Genomic DNA, 15,215 nt, shown 5'->3' on the forward strand with positions numbered 1-15,215 from the left:
AACGTTTTCAGGCCAAGGACCCCCTAGCTGAGAGAAAGATGAAGCAGGGACCCCCTTTATAATTGTATAAAATTGTGTTTCAGATTAAACTTTTTTGTTTACTTAGTCTGCTCTTTTTACCCTCTACACCTCTACATCTTTGCCAAAAATAACCGATCTACAAGCTCACAAATTATATTTTGTTGAGTAAAAGTACAATATTTGCCTCTGAGATGTAATGGATATCTATTCATATCTATTCAAAAATAGCCGGCTATTTTAGAAAGATTTTGACACATTTTTAAAACGTGTGAAATGGGGCATTCTGCATATTGAATAATACTTTACTTTTGGCACTTTAAATGCAATAATCTTGGCCACAATAACCATGACATGAAATTTCCCCATCGTCCCATCCCTAAAATGCACTTTTCACAACTGAATAAAGGCGGCGCTGGAGCAACTTGGTGGATTGGAGCCTTTTTATTTTGATAACAGGGTGCAAAGCACAGAAACGGTGTGCCTATTTACGCGTTTTCACTAGCTGAGTGTGTGAGTCCCTTTGTGGTGTGGCTGTCCTGAATAGCTGGAGATGAATGCGTTCCACTTGTTCTGCCAGACCACAAGGCCGCTTTCCTTCAGATGTGAAGGCAGTGAGCTGTACCTACATGGGACACAACATGTTCAGCTACACATGCACCCAGGGAGATGCTACATGCTTTGTATAAGTCAGTTGTTCTTAAACATTTTATTTACTAGTAGCAAGGATCCCCAAATTGGTACGCATTTGGAAAATAGGGGATTTAAATAAAAACAAAATAGGGCAAGTGTTAAAATAACAGATTTTCAACTGAAAAATGTCTTACTCTTCCCTGAAATAAATAACATACATAATATATTTTATTTAAAAGGTAGAACAACAACAATAGCAAAACATCCCACCTGATAGAGTTGATAGCCAGTTCTTTCAGGGTTCCCAGGTTGGCTTTTAACCCTCCGATGCCCACGAAGGCTTGATAGAAGTCATAAGAGAGACCAGTGGAGCCGAACAGGGACGGGTCGTCAGAGCTGATGACCAGAGGATGACCTTCTGACATCAACACCGCGGCAGGGTGGTTACGCAGGTCTGAGACCAGCTTCAGCACCTGGAAAACACACACACACACACACACACACACACACACACACACACACACACACACACACACACACACACACACACACACACACACACACACACACACACACACACACACACACACACGCGCATTAAATACTACAGTATATATTCACAGTTACATCTCGATGGTCATTTATCCATTTGTAACTCAGATAGTATACAAATGAACTGTCCATAGCTCACCATTGAGACGCAGAGTGAGTAGAAGGAAATTGTGCCATCTTAAAATAAGCATAAGTGAGTGAATTTTGAATTGAAGATATGGTTTAAAATGGGTGACGTGGTACTTGCTACAAAAATGTGCATTATTATGACAGAGACAAAACAATTATTACACACAAAGGTCAGGACAGATCATAAAATAAAATAAAGTATATTTTATTCTATTGTAGTGAAGGAAGGAGTACTTCACCGCTAAAATTACTTTCTTTCTATCAATTACTCACAGCGTGAAGCCTTGAATACATGTTTTTGTCGCAAGCTTTTACTGTGAATGAAGAATGCAAAAACAAAGAAAATACTGAATTTAAAAATAAAGTTTTCTGCTTAAAGCGATATTTTGGAAGTACTCCTATACACCTATGACTGGAGCCTATGACTGGATACAAGACAGCCTTATTTGGGCGTTTATAAACAGATTTTTGATATACTGTCTTTTTTGCTGTTGTTAATCTTGGAAGCCTATTAACTTCAATTCATCACAGATGTTTTTGGTTTTTGGTTTCTTCATTCACCATAGAAATGCACCAAAAACAACTAATCTCCATGAACTCAAGGCTTCATGGGGAGAGTAATTGATTGGGGGAAAAAATAAGTCATTTTGGGGGTGAAGACCTCCGTTACCTGGTTGGAGATGGGACACAACTCCAAAACCACGTTGTTCTTCCTGGCTATCTCCTTGGCCAGAGGGTGATGAGCCATGGCGAAGCCATGCCCAATGCGCGTGGTGTTGAACAGAAGGGCATCAAGGATGTTTCCATCCACGTCCGTGCCGTCATCGTCTATAAGCAGTGGTGGAAAAAGTACTCACATTGTTTTACTTAAGTAAAAGTATCAATACTGCAATGTAGAAATGCTCTGTTACAAGTAAAAGTCCGGAATTCAAAATTTACTTAAGTAAAAAGTACAATATTTGTCTACATATAGATGTAGTGGAGTAGAAGTACAAGTATTGAAAACTGGAAATACTCCAGTAAAGTAAAAAATACTTCACAATTGTAGTACAAGTACAGTACTTGAGTACATGTACTTAGTTACTTTACACCACTGCACATAGTCCACATTCAAGCAACAGCAGCAACACTAGCGTTTTGTATGGGTATGCTTCATATCCTGTACTAAATTCAGTGCCATCATTACATTATTAGCCTCATACCTCGCTACAGAGAGGACACAGGCACATGGCTAATATCATTATCTTTTTAAACTAGTTAGTGGCCACTTGTGCTCCACTAACAATTCTGTGCATTCTTCTTGATAAGTGCATTCATTGCACAGGGTGTCCGGGTGGTGCAGTTGTAAAGTTCCTGTCCACCACTGTAGAGATTAGACTGGAGTTTGATTTCTCCATGGTGCCTCAGGCTTGGCCGTGTGCACCAACGAACACCAGTGGTGGAAAAAGTACCCACATTTTTTACTTAAGTAAAAGTATCAATACTGCATACAAGCTCACAATGCGTCGCTTCGCGATTGTGAGCTTGTAGATCTACTATCTTCAAATGGCCGAAATGTATTTAGGGCTGTATATTAGTGGTTAATGTATGTGTTGTAATAATAATCAATATCTACAAAGTAACTAGAAACTAGAGTTTTCAAATAATTGTAGTGGAGTAAAAGTACAATATCTGCCTCTGAGATGTAGTGGAGTATAAGTAAAAGTATTGAAAATTTCCACCACTGACGAACACAAATGGTTTGGTTCGTTTCCAGTAGATCCTGGTGAAACTCTTCACTGTGAAAAGCATCTATCTATCTATTTATCTATCGAAAGAGATCAGGCTGAAAACCCACCTCTTCAGGAAACACTACCATGACCCTTCCTCTTAGCCTTGCCTACTTGTCATTATTTGTACGAGCTCTTGATCTTGTTTATTTGATACGCTTATTTGTTTTAGCTCTTGCTCATTTGATTTTCCTATTTGTCTCATCTGTTTAAGAAAGTAGGTAGCTGATATATTGCACTTTGACCTGAAGAGAATGCACTTAAGACTTCTAGTGATTAGTAATTTCTTGCAAAATGACTAGTGTGTGTGTGTGTGTGTGTGTGTGTGTGTGTGTGTGTGTGTGTGTGTGTGTGTGTGTGTGTGTGTGTGTGTGTGTGTGTGTGTGTGTGTGTGTGTGTGTGTGTGTGTGTGTGTGTGTGTGTGTGTGTGAGTGAGAGTGAGAGAACATACCTGTCTCCCCTGCATGAAAAAAGTAAGGCAGTGTAACACCAAGCTGGGCTGGCAGCGACAATGCATCCTTGAAATACCAGATATTTTTCTCACCATCTTCTCTGCCGACCTACAAAGCACAATGGAACCATGATCACACAATCATCAATTTAAATGGGCATGAATGCCCCTTCCTTTATTACAGTGGTTTTCAACATTTTTTTGCGCCAAGGACCCCCAAATTGACACACATTAGCCCAGGGATCCCCATTTGAAAAGATATGCCAGGGACCCCCGATAAGAGAGGATTTTTTACGGCTCTATGATAAAGAAAAACATCACATGAATGCAACTGGGACGTATCATCAGTGTTGTAGCCTGGGGTCATAGGGTGTTTCGGGTCTCGCAACATACAACATACACCCTCGCCCAGGTGACCCAGCCAGGGTTGATCAAGCCCCGACTTACGTCCCAGTAGCACCCACGGTCAGTCCTATAGGGAAAGACAGGGCAGTCCGCTTCTCCGGAAGTACTCTGCCGGGACTCGGGGAGGCTCTGGCACATGGAGGGACTAGGCTCTGTGGGTTGTCTCCTGGCCGGGCTCCTCCTTCGTCTCACCAGGTCCAGGACTTGAGCGCTGCGCCAGATCAGGTGCACCACCCCGATCCAAACATTTCATTCTGGCGTGATGGTTCCTTGGGCCGATACCACTAGATTGGGCCGTCTAATGGTATTAGCCCCGCTTGCGGTACGCTGGAATGGCCCTCCTAAAGGCCTCACCGCGGGTTTGTTGGGCTTCTTCCTCACGGAAGACACAGCATGGGGCGCTAACCCATACTGCTCCCGGGATGCCGTCTACATTCCGGCTGTCAACAGTCTCTCCTGTGGTCACCAAACTATTCCTGGTTGTCACATAGTCTAAAAATTCCTATGAGCCACTATAAATAGAATAACTGATAAAGAAAAACATCACATGGATGCAACTGGGACGTATCATCGTCCCAGTTGTGATGTTTTTCTTTATCAGTGTTTCTCAACCATTTTAATTTCAAGGACCCCCAGTTTGACATGCATTTAGGCTACAGACCTCCATTTAATGCCATTTCTATCTCTGGGACCCCAATTTATACTACAAAATCAATGTTAATGTAACTCTGAGAGTGTACAAATGGAACCAAATGGACCCGTTGGGATCCATTTGGTTCCATTTGTACACTCAGAGTTACAGACCCATAAGGGTCCATTTGGTTCCCATCCATCATTTAGCTGGGGACCCCCTGGAACTCCCTCAAGGACCCCTGGTGGTCCCCGGACCACTGGTTGAGAACCACTGCTTTATTACATGAGATTTCAGGATATCATATGTAGACTATTCAACGTCACTCTACAGCACAAATAAACTACTCTACAGAGGAAGATTTTGATATACAAGTTTTCATACAGCAGGTGAAGGTGTGAAATGAATAAAGACAGAGCAACTACATGGCATATTTACGGTACTGCCTAAAATGCAGTGGTGGAAAAAGTACTTGCATCTTTTACTTAAGTAAAAGTATCAATACTGCAGTGTAGAAATACTCTGTTACAAGTAAAAGTCCGGTAGTCAAAATTGACTTGAGTAAAAGTACAAAAGTATTGGCATCAAAATATACTTAAAGTACCAAAAGTAAAAGTACTCATAGTGCAGAATGTCCCATTTCACAAGTTCAAAATGTATTAAAAATCTTTTTAAAATAGCAGATCTACGACAGATCTACGGCAGATCTACGACCACAATGCGTCGCATCGCAATATATATTTCAGCTATTCTCAAATGGCTGAAATATATATATAGGGTAACTAGTAAGTAACTAAAGCTGTCGAATAATTGTAGTGGAGTAAAAGTATAATATTTGCCTCTGAGATGTAGTGGAGTAGAAGTAAAAGTACTGAAAATTTTAAGTAAAAAAGTGTACTTCAAGTACAGTACTTGAGTAAATGTACTTAGTTACTTTACACCACTGCTAGAATGTACAAATCCTTTCAAACAAGTTGCCAGAGACTAAAGTCCACTGCCTCTGTTACTTCTCTTCCCTGTCTGTGACCTCTTCTCACCGACTCTCGCTGAAACTGATTTACAACCTGCTGATTTACGATGGTGTTACTGATGCTGCCTGGATTCTTCTCTCTTCCACACACAAGATGTCATAGTGTCTCTCTCTCATTGTGTAATGAGAGAGAGACGAGACGAGACAGGGAACCAAAGCACCCGTCAGCTCACCAGCTCATAGACATCTCCTGACCAGCCCTCACACTGACTGTTGAGCTGCAGTGAACCGTATGATTGGCCAATGGACACATCATCTTACTTGGCTATTGTTCACAATTGCATCTAATAAAAAATGTAATAAAAAAACCCTGTAGAGCTATATACTAACAATGGTCAATAAAAGCATATTAGCGGTGGGACTATTAAAAAACTGCCTACATAATATTGGACCAAACGTACAGAGATAGCAAATATCAAATCAGGTGCGGCAATTTATTTTCAACCCCAGAAGAGGAAAAACAGCAGATTTAGAAGAAATGTTCTTATATTATATTATTGTTCTCCGTCACAAGCAACAGCTGTACTGCATATCTGTTAACATTTAAACCAGGGGTCTTCAACATCTTCAGGCCAAGGACCCCCTAGCTGAGAGAGAGATGAAGCAGGGACCCCCTCTATATTGTATAAAATTGTGTTTCAGATTCAACTTTTTTTGTTTACTTGGTCTGCTCTTTTTTTCCCTCTACACCTAAACCTCTTTGCCAAAAATAGCCGATCTACAAGCTCACAACGCCTCGCAGCTCGAGGCGTTGTGAGCTTGTAGATCTGCTATTTTTGGCTAAAGTCCTCCTCAGAAAAGGGGATGCTAGGGTTCAAGTGGTTAATGTAAAAAAGAAAATAATATCACACAAAGATTTGGCGGACCCCCTGTAGTAACTCTGAGGACCCCCTAGGGGTCCCGGACCCCCTGTTGAAGACCCCTGATTTAAACAATATTAACAAAAATATTTGCATGGACATTGAAACACAAAGACAACTATACTACTCCCTGCCTGATGCCCAAAAGCCTAACCAAACATCCTGCACAGAAGAGACACTTTTGGCAGCTTTTTTTTCTTGATGTAAAGTGTCCTTGGGTGTCTTGAAAGGCACTACATAAGTTAACGTTATTATTATTATTATTATTATTTATTCTCAGCCAAAGGGGAACCCCCCCCCCCCATGACCCAATGGGAATTTCCCCTTTGGCTGAGCGATAGATGTTTGGCCCAGGCTAGAATCCAGGTGCTTTCAGCTCTGAGTCATATGTAATAAGCAACGTTGATGAAGACGAGTGGTGTGTGGTGTAATCTAATTTTCTCATTTTCATCATGCAGCAGTTACCAGGTCAAAGCCCACGACGACGTCTGGGAAATCTCTCTGCATCTGAATGGCCTCCTTCACGGCCGATGTGATGTCAGACAGCCTCAGAGCCCTGCAAGTGGACACAAGAGAGAAGAGACCATTCCATTGTGACGTTGTGGACGTAAGCCAGTACCAAGTTGGTGCTAACTTCTTTACAACCCTAAAGTAAACCTATTTGAAACAAACCACTTTCAATAGCTGGCGTCCCTATTTTGTGCCATGTCATTATACAGTACGTAAAGATTTTTCAAAGATTTAAAAACTTCTTGAACATTTTAACACAAAAACAAGGGCCTGGGCCGTAGCGTGACGGTCCAGGCCCTCGGCTGCAATGCCAGCCTGACAGCGTGTCGCGGGTTCGACTCCCGTTCCCGACGACCTTTGCTGCGTGTCTACCCCCCCCCCCCCCCCCCCATCTCTCTCCCCATTTCCTGTCAGCCTACTTTCCCTATCCCTCTATAAATAAAGGCAGGAAAACCCACAAAAAACATACAAAAACAAGAACAGCTAATTGCATTTACAGTAACAGGATTCAGTTAATGAATAAAGAGGTGTCTCTGAGCAAGACATCCCATGGATGGGGATTGGAACAGCACACTGCTGCTAATAGGACGGATCAAATGCGGAGAAGTCATTTCCCCCCAAGATCACTACAAATACCCATAACGGTGCATTAAGTGATACCAATTTTAACTAGAAAAAGTGCTCCTCGGAGCACAACTCTCCGCCAGAAGACTTGTGTTGGGAATGTTGGGAATGTTCTGTCTGTATAAGTGTCCTATCCGTCCTGTCTGTATAAGTGTCCTATCCCTCCTGTCTGTATAAGTGTCCTATCCGTCCTGTCTATGTAAGTGTCCTGTCTGTCCTGTCTGTGTAAGTGTCCTATCTGTCCTGTCTGTGTAAGTGTCCTATCCAATTGTTACAGTATCCGCCATTTCTCAGCCATTTCGTGATTGTGCCTGTCTTACCTCACTTTGAAAGAGGCACAGACTCTTTCAAAGTGACACACGTATTTATAGGCCTTTATACCGAACATAAGAGAACATTAGAACATGTTCTCTTATGTTCTAATTCTTACAAAAAATCCGTCCTGTCTGTATAAGTGTCCTATCCGTCCTGTCTGTATAAGTGTCCTATTCGTCCTGACCAATGTTTGCTTGGTTGACGGAAAGTGAAAACAAACTCTCTTGGCGGAAAAAGTGACTTGTGCTCCTCGGAGCTCCTCGGAGCACAAGTCTCCGCCAGCAGACTTGTGTTGGGAATGTTGGGAATGTTCTAATTCTTATGTTCTAACTGTCCTATCCATCCTGTCTGTATAAGTGTCCGATCCGTCCTGTCTGTATAAGTGTCCTATCCGTCCTGTCTGTATAAGTGTCCTATCCGTCTTGTCTGTATAAGTGTCCTATCCGTCCTGTCTATGTAAGCGTCCTATCCCTCCTGTCTGTGTAAGTGTCCTATCTGTCCATTTCTCAGCCATGTCAACTCGAAATCATGCTCGCTGGTTTGGGCGCTTAGCTGTTAACTAAGCAGTTGTAGGATCGAGGCCTTCCCATCTAGAGAGGCTTTAGCTTAATTAAAGTATCTGCTTTGCATGCAGGATTGTTGGAACTGTCTTACCTCACTTTGAAAGAGGCACAGACTCTTTCAAAGTGACGCATGTATTTTATAGGCCGCTATACGTCACTAGCCAATCGGATCACACTATTTCACCGTATTGTCACGTGTCACGTGAGGCTTGACCAATGTTAGTCCCAGTTTCAGAAAGTGAAAACAAACTCTCCTGGCGGAGAGAATCAATCAGGACTCAGGAGAGAGAGAACTCATACAGGATAAACCAGTGAAATTGGAAGTGATTAAACAAAAGAAACGAGCAGACAAAAGTGGAACTGGAGTACTATAAACTTGAACCTGATCAATTATTATTAATTAAAGAGCTGGAGAGACAGCGAGACCCCTGTTACTGGAGAAAGTAATAGCAATGATTACTAATAATAATAATAATAGCTTGAATTAATATAGCGCCTTTCATGAACCCAAGAACAATGAACAACCAACAAACAAACACATAACCAACCCAAACAACTATTTGCCATAAGCCTGAGAGAATAGGTGTCTTTTCAAGGGAGCCTTAAAAGAGTCCAGTGTTGGAGCAGGGCGAATCTCCATTGGGAGAGAGTTCCTACAATCACACATCTCTATGACCTGACTCTGACCTTTCTGAATCACACCCCTGAAAAGCAAACCCATATTACAAACAACTAAAACTAACACTAAAATTAATAATCACCAAAAGCTAAAACTAAACAAAAGAAAACAATACAAAATAAACATGCAAACCTGCTTTAACCCATTGAGACCTGAAGCCGATGTCTCCTAAATCTCAACAGTATTCTGAAAAACGTATGTTTCTATATCAGTGGTGCTCAATCTTTTTCATGTCAAGGACCCCCAAAATGATATGTATTTGGCCGCGGAATATTTTGTTCCAGGGACCCCCAGAAGCAAAGATTTAAAAATGTTCGCTTTAAAAATATGTATATTCAAAGATTTGGACACATTTTCACGATTTCTCAAAAATAGCAGATCTACAAGCTCATAGCGCGGCACTCGGTGCCGCGCTATGAGCTTGTATATCTGCTATTTTTGAATAGCCCAAAGCGTAAAATAATGCTTTTTTAGCTCAAATCTAAAAATGACAAAGTTCCAGGTCTTAATGGGTTAAAATGTTATTACGGTATAACTAAACTGAAACGTAAAAACAAAAAGTCAGAAAAAAAATTCAACCGAAAACTACCTGTGAGCGGCCATGATGATTCGAGCTCCAAGGAAGTCCGGGTGGTCCCTGACGAACTGCCGCGTGACGTCTTGAAACATGTTGAGAGTGAACACCTTGTCATGAATGGTCCCATCAAGCTCATACGTCTACAACAGGAGAACACCTGGTTGAATCTACATCAAATCCTTCTTGACCTGAAACGCATCTGTGTCACTTTAGATGTCTTTGGCTATTTTTGAAAAATCTTGAAAAAAAAATGTTTTAAATATTTTTTTCAAAAATCTGTTAGGATTTAGAAAACATTTTAAGAATCGGACTCAGGCCTTAAAGGAGGAGTTCACCCAAAACATTTTTTATTTTCTATCAATTGCACACCCCATGAAGCCTTGAATACATGGATTTATTTTGTTTTTTGTCGCATTCCTAAGCCAATAATTTGATGCCCGGGTGTATTTCCGGTAGGAGACACAAAGACTCTACTTTGTGTCTCCTACCGGATACATTAGCCGGTAGGAGACAGGAAGCAAATTATTAGCTTAGGAATCCGACAAAAACACAAATAAATCCATGGATTCAAGGCTTCATGGGGTGTGCAATTGATAGAAAATAAGTTTTTTTTTTGGGGTGAACTACTCCTTTAATTAAAGGCACTTCTGCTTGTAGAATCAGGTTTTGGAACGTGTTCAGCAAATGTAATTTGAGTGGGTGAGCACATCTTATAGCTACCGAGCTTGATCAAAGGAGCACTTCACCTATTTTCAACCGTATCTTCATATAACTGGTCCTTACTAATGCTCATTATTAGATGGCAGCATTTTCCAGTGGACAGTTCGGAAACCTGCCTACCAGTGACACCATCGATGGGGATTCCAAGCTAATAGAAATGACAGCCTTTCTCTCTGTGGTGCAATTTTATAATGAGCATTAGAACCAATTATATGAAGATACTGTTACTAAAGTAGCAATACTTAAAGGTAGTGTTAAAATAAGTGTTAAATAGCTCTACATTGTGATAGTAATCGTTGCTATTAGAGTGTTTGTTCGGTAACAGGGGTCTCTGTGTTTCTCCAGCTCTTCAGTAAACATAAAATAAATGTTCAGGTTGGGATACCAATTTCATCTAATCCGGAGAGAGAATTCATACAGGAAACAGGATGTGTGATGGAAGTGATGAAAGGAATAAATGAGCAGCACAAAATTGGAACTGGAACACTAAAATACCTTAAAACTTACTTTCTGTTAATCATAGGAGAGATGGGGAGACCCCTGTTACTGAACACTCTTTCAATGATTACTATCACACAGTATAGAGCTTTAACTTTTTACCCAATTTTGCAGTTGACCCAAAAAAATATCGCTTACACTACATTTAATAAAGTGTGTCTATTGTGTAAAGTGTAGAACATTTTAAATAACCTGATAGGTGTAGAAACAAAAAACAGCAGCAATATACACAGACATTAAAGACAATGACCATGGACTAGTAGAGAGATAGATAGAGAGATAGATAGATAGATAACAATAAAAAAAATGGTTGAACACAAACCCTTGATACTCCGCTCCTGAGTTCCAGATACATGACGTTATCGTCGTGCAGTTCTTCCAAGCCTTTGTAGAGATAGTCCTTCAGCACAGGAGCATGAGAGATGAGGCCTGCTGCTACCATGAAGGCCTTCTCAAACTTCTCCCACACCACGTCTTGGCTGGGATAGGCAACATCTGGCTCCTCAGTGAACAATGTCAGGTTCCTGATCAAACTGAAAGCCAAAAAAAACATGAATCAAACCTTTATTATTTGTTGCTACACACGGCCCTTTTCAACAGATCCTACAATAAGGGATGAGTATGTCCAGATTCAGATCATTCATTTTAGATTATCTGGTCCCGTATGAGCCCGGAATCCTCAGACAAGGCTCCATTGGGTGGACCTAAAACTCGCTACCTGGGGCCATCAGGCCTTTGCGCAGTGGTGGAAAAAGTACTAAACTTCTTTTACTTAAGTAAAAGTATCAATACTGCAATGTAGAAATACTCCATTAGAAGTACAAGTCCGGTATTCAAAATGTACCAAATGTAGAAAGTGCTCATTGTGTAGAACAGAGGTCTTCAACAGGGGGTCCGGGACCCCTAGGGGGTCCTCAGAGTTACTACAGGGGGTCCGCCAAATCTTTGTGATTTTTACATTATCCACTTCAACCAAGCATCCCTATTCTGAGGTGAACTTCAGCCAAAAATAACAGATCAACAACACCTCGCGCTGCGAGGCGTTGTGCGCTTGTAGATCTTTTTTCCCCCTATACCGAATAGGGGGAAAAAAAGAGTGAAAGTACAGAAAGTACAGAGTGAAAGGTCAGGTTTACTAAGTATTGTTTAAGTGCATGGTTAAATGTCTGGAAATACACATTAACATGAATCCAACATGACAGTGCTGTGAAACAAGTCTATGAAGCTGCCTATGAAATCTATGAAAATAAAAAATACTTTATACAATATATAATGGGGGTCCCTGCTTTCTCTCTCTCTCAGCCAAGGGGTCCTTGGCCTGAAAACGTTGAAGACCCCTGGTGTAGAATGTCCAATTTCCATTTCAAGTTTTCAAATGTATAAAATGTATAAAAATCTTTTGAAAATAGCGTTCCCGGTCTTAATGGCTTAACCTGAGCAAAATTAAGTTGAAAATGATCGGTTCTAAGTATCGGTTTCGATATATTTTTTGATTAATTGCCCAGCCCTGCATGGCAGCGATACGCTTCCGTACAATACAAAACAAACATTTTATGAACACTTATTTCACTCAACCCATTGTCAAAGTCAGAGGGGTCGCCCAGTTTGGCTCTCAAGGTGTGGAGCAGTTGCCAGTGGAGGCAGTCCCATCGGGGGAAGGGCTGGCGGCTGGAGAACAGGAAGCGCACAGAGCGGTCCCACGTGAAGCAGATGTAACAGTGAGGCCTGTACGTCACGTTCTTCACCAGCCAATCAACGCTGACCAGAGAGGACGTGTGGATGTGGAGGACGCCACCTGTTATAACAAAGCAGCACAATGTCATCTCAGACGAGGGGGTGCAACAGTTCATCGAACTAATCAATGAAAACTAAAATAATAATAATCGATAATTTAATAAAGTAATTATTTAAAGGTAGGTTAAGTGATTTTGTTTTTGTTTTGTTAAAATAATTGCTCTATAATCTGATAGTAATCCTTTCCTTGCTATAGAGCAGGGGTCTTCAACGTTTTCAGGCCAAGGACCCCCTAGCTGAGAGTGAGATGAAGCAGGTACCCCGTACTCTATATTGTATCAAATTATGTTTTAGATAAACTTTTGCTGCTCTTTTTTCCCTGTACACACCTATAACTCTTTGCCAAAAATAAACGATCTACAAGCTCACAACACCTCGCAGCGCGAGGCGTTGTGAGCTTGTAGATCTGCTATTTTTGGCTAAAGTTCTCCTCAGAAAAGGGATACTAGGGTTCAAGTGGTTAATGTAAAAAAAACAAAAACATATCACACAAAGATTTGGGGGACCCCCTGTAGTAACTCTGAGGACCCCCTAGGAGTCCCGGACCCCCTGTTGAAGACCCCTGATATACTGTAGAGTATTGGTTCAGTGACAGAGATCTCCCCGTTTCTAGAGAGAGAACTCATACAGAATACAGTATAAAACAAGTGAAGTTGGAAGTACAGTAATGACGCAAATAAATGAGCAGACAAACTTTTAACTGGACCACTATAACATTTAAGCAATGATTACAGAGCTTTGACTTCTTCATTATTTTTCAATTATATTCTTTGTATATGTAGTTGAACAAGCTCACAACGCATCACATAGCGATGTGTTGTGAGCTTGTAGATCAGCTATTTTAACTATTTTTGCATGACACCGTTGTGCAACGAAAGGCCACGGTTTCAGCGGTTCATCAATTCGCCGAAATATAAAATATTTAATAATATATTTAAAAAAAAATGTGATTCTCAATCATTTGATTAATCTTAAAAGTAATTAATAGAATAATCGCTAAGATTTTAATAATTGCAGCCCGATCTCAGATTCAGGCTACAGACTGCAAAAATAAGTGACATAACAAAAAGTAATTTTTTGTCCGTAATACAATTAAAAAAGTGAAACTTTCATAAATGATATTGTAGATGCATAACAGATGAAGTGAAATTGTTTTCTTGGATTAATTTGTGTCATATTCATTATACACACATGAACCTTTTGACATGCACGTGCATTTAACCCATTAAGACCTGGAACGCATCTGTGTCACTTTAGATTTCTTTGGCTATTCAAAAATAGCAGATATACAAGCTCATAGCGCCGCGCTATGAGCTTGTAGATCTGCTATTTTTGAAAAATCGTTTAAAAAAAAAATATATATATATATATATTTCAAAAAACTGTTAGGATTTAGATTTTTTTTAAGAATCTTAACTATCACAGCACCCTGACCCTGAGGTCAAATCACCTTTGGGCATCTTCTGCAGCAGCTTGAAGATGGGGCTCCTCTGGATGAGAGGCCTCGCCTTGAAGAAGTGCATGGCTGGCGGGAACTGAGCGGCGGCCATCTCCTGCTTCTTCAACCAATGGAGGTGGGCGTCCAGCCTCCGCTCCGCCGCCGTCAGCTTGACGGAGCCTCCCACCTGCCTGGAGGCCTCCTCGCGCATCAGCACCTCCCTCTGCCCCGGATCTGGCATCCCGGTGCACACCATGACGATGGTCCCAGCACACACCAGTACGAGGCATATCACCCACCTGCAGTGGTGGGAAAAAAAAGTACTCAGATATTTTACGTAAGTAAAAGTATCAATACTGCAATGTAGAAGTACTCTGTTACAAGTAACAGACTGGTGTTCAAAATTTACTTGAGTACAAAAGTACAAAAGTATTGATATTAAATGTACTTAAAGTACCATAGGTAAAAGCACTAAAATGTTTGAAAATAGCCGATCTACAAGCTCACAACGCGTCGCGATGCGACGCGTTGTGAGCTTGTAGATTGGCTATTTTCAAATAGACCAGGAATAAAATAGGGCTAAAGTGATTAATGTTTGTTTTATAACATAATGATTTACATCTGCAAAGTAACTAAAGTTTTCAAATAATTGTAGTGGAGTAAAAGTACAATATTTGCCTCTGAGATGTAGTGTAGCGGAGTAGAAGTAAAAGTATAGATAATTGGAAATACTCCAGTAAAGTAAAAGGACCTCAAAATTGTACTTAAGTACAGTACTTGAGTAAATGTACTTAGTTACTTTACACCACTGCACTGCCCACCTGAATGGCACCAGGGCCTGGTCGCTCCTTGCAAAGATGAAAATCACCATGTCCTCCTCGTCTTCCACAGGAGGGCGCTGTTCTTAGGTTCCTCCTTCAACATTTAATAGACTGTTCAAAGTGAACCAGTTTGTTGTATTTGGCACTGTAAAGAAACAAAGAAAGTGCCTAAGATATGGACCAGTAACCTCCTAACAC

General features: G+C 40.9%; 1 protein-coding gene across 1 annotated transcript; it reads right to left on the minus strand.

Annotated features, from left to right (window-relative positions):
- Positions 1 to 519: 519 nt before the first annotated feature.
- Positions 520 to 14,437, minus strand: ada2b (adenosine deaminase 2b; the record flags this gene model as incomplete). The annotated part of the gene is made up of 9 exons (XM_084049497.1): positions 520 to 643; positions 922 to 1,124; positions 2,003 to 2,160; positions 3,553 to 3,661; positions 6,944 to 7,034; positions 9,759 to 9,886; positions 11,287 to 11,497; positions 12,540 to 12,759; positions 14,209 to 14,437. 9 exons carry the CDS (start codon positions 14,435 to 14,437, stop codon positions 520 to 522), a joined length of 1,473 nt encoding a protein of 490 aa, XP_083905623.1.
- Positions 14,438 to 15,215: the final 778 nt, after the last annotated feature.

This window comes from Gymnoscopelus microlampas, assembly GCF_963454915.1.
Source record: "Gymnoscopelus microlampas genome assembly, chromosome: 23".
Taxonomy (NCBI): Eukaryota; Metazoa; Chordata; class Actinopteri; order Myctophiformes; family Myctophidae; genus Gymnoscopelus; species Gymnoscopelus microlampas.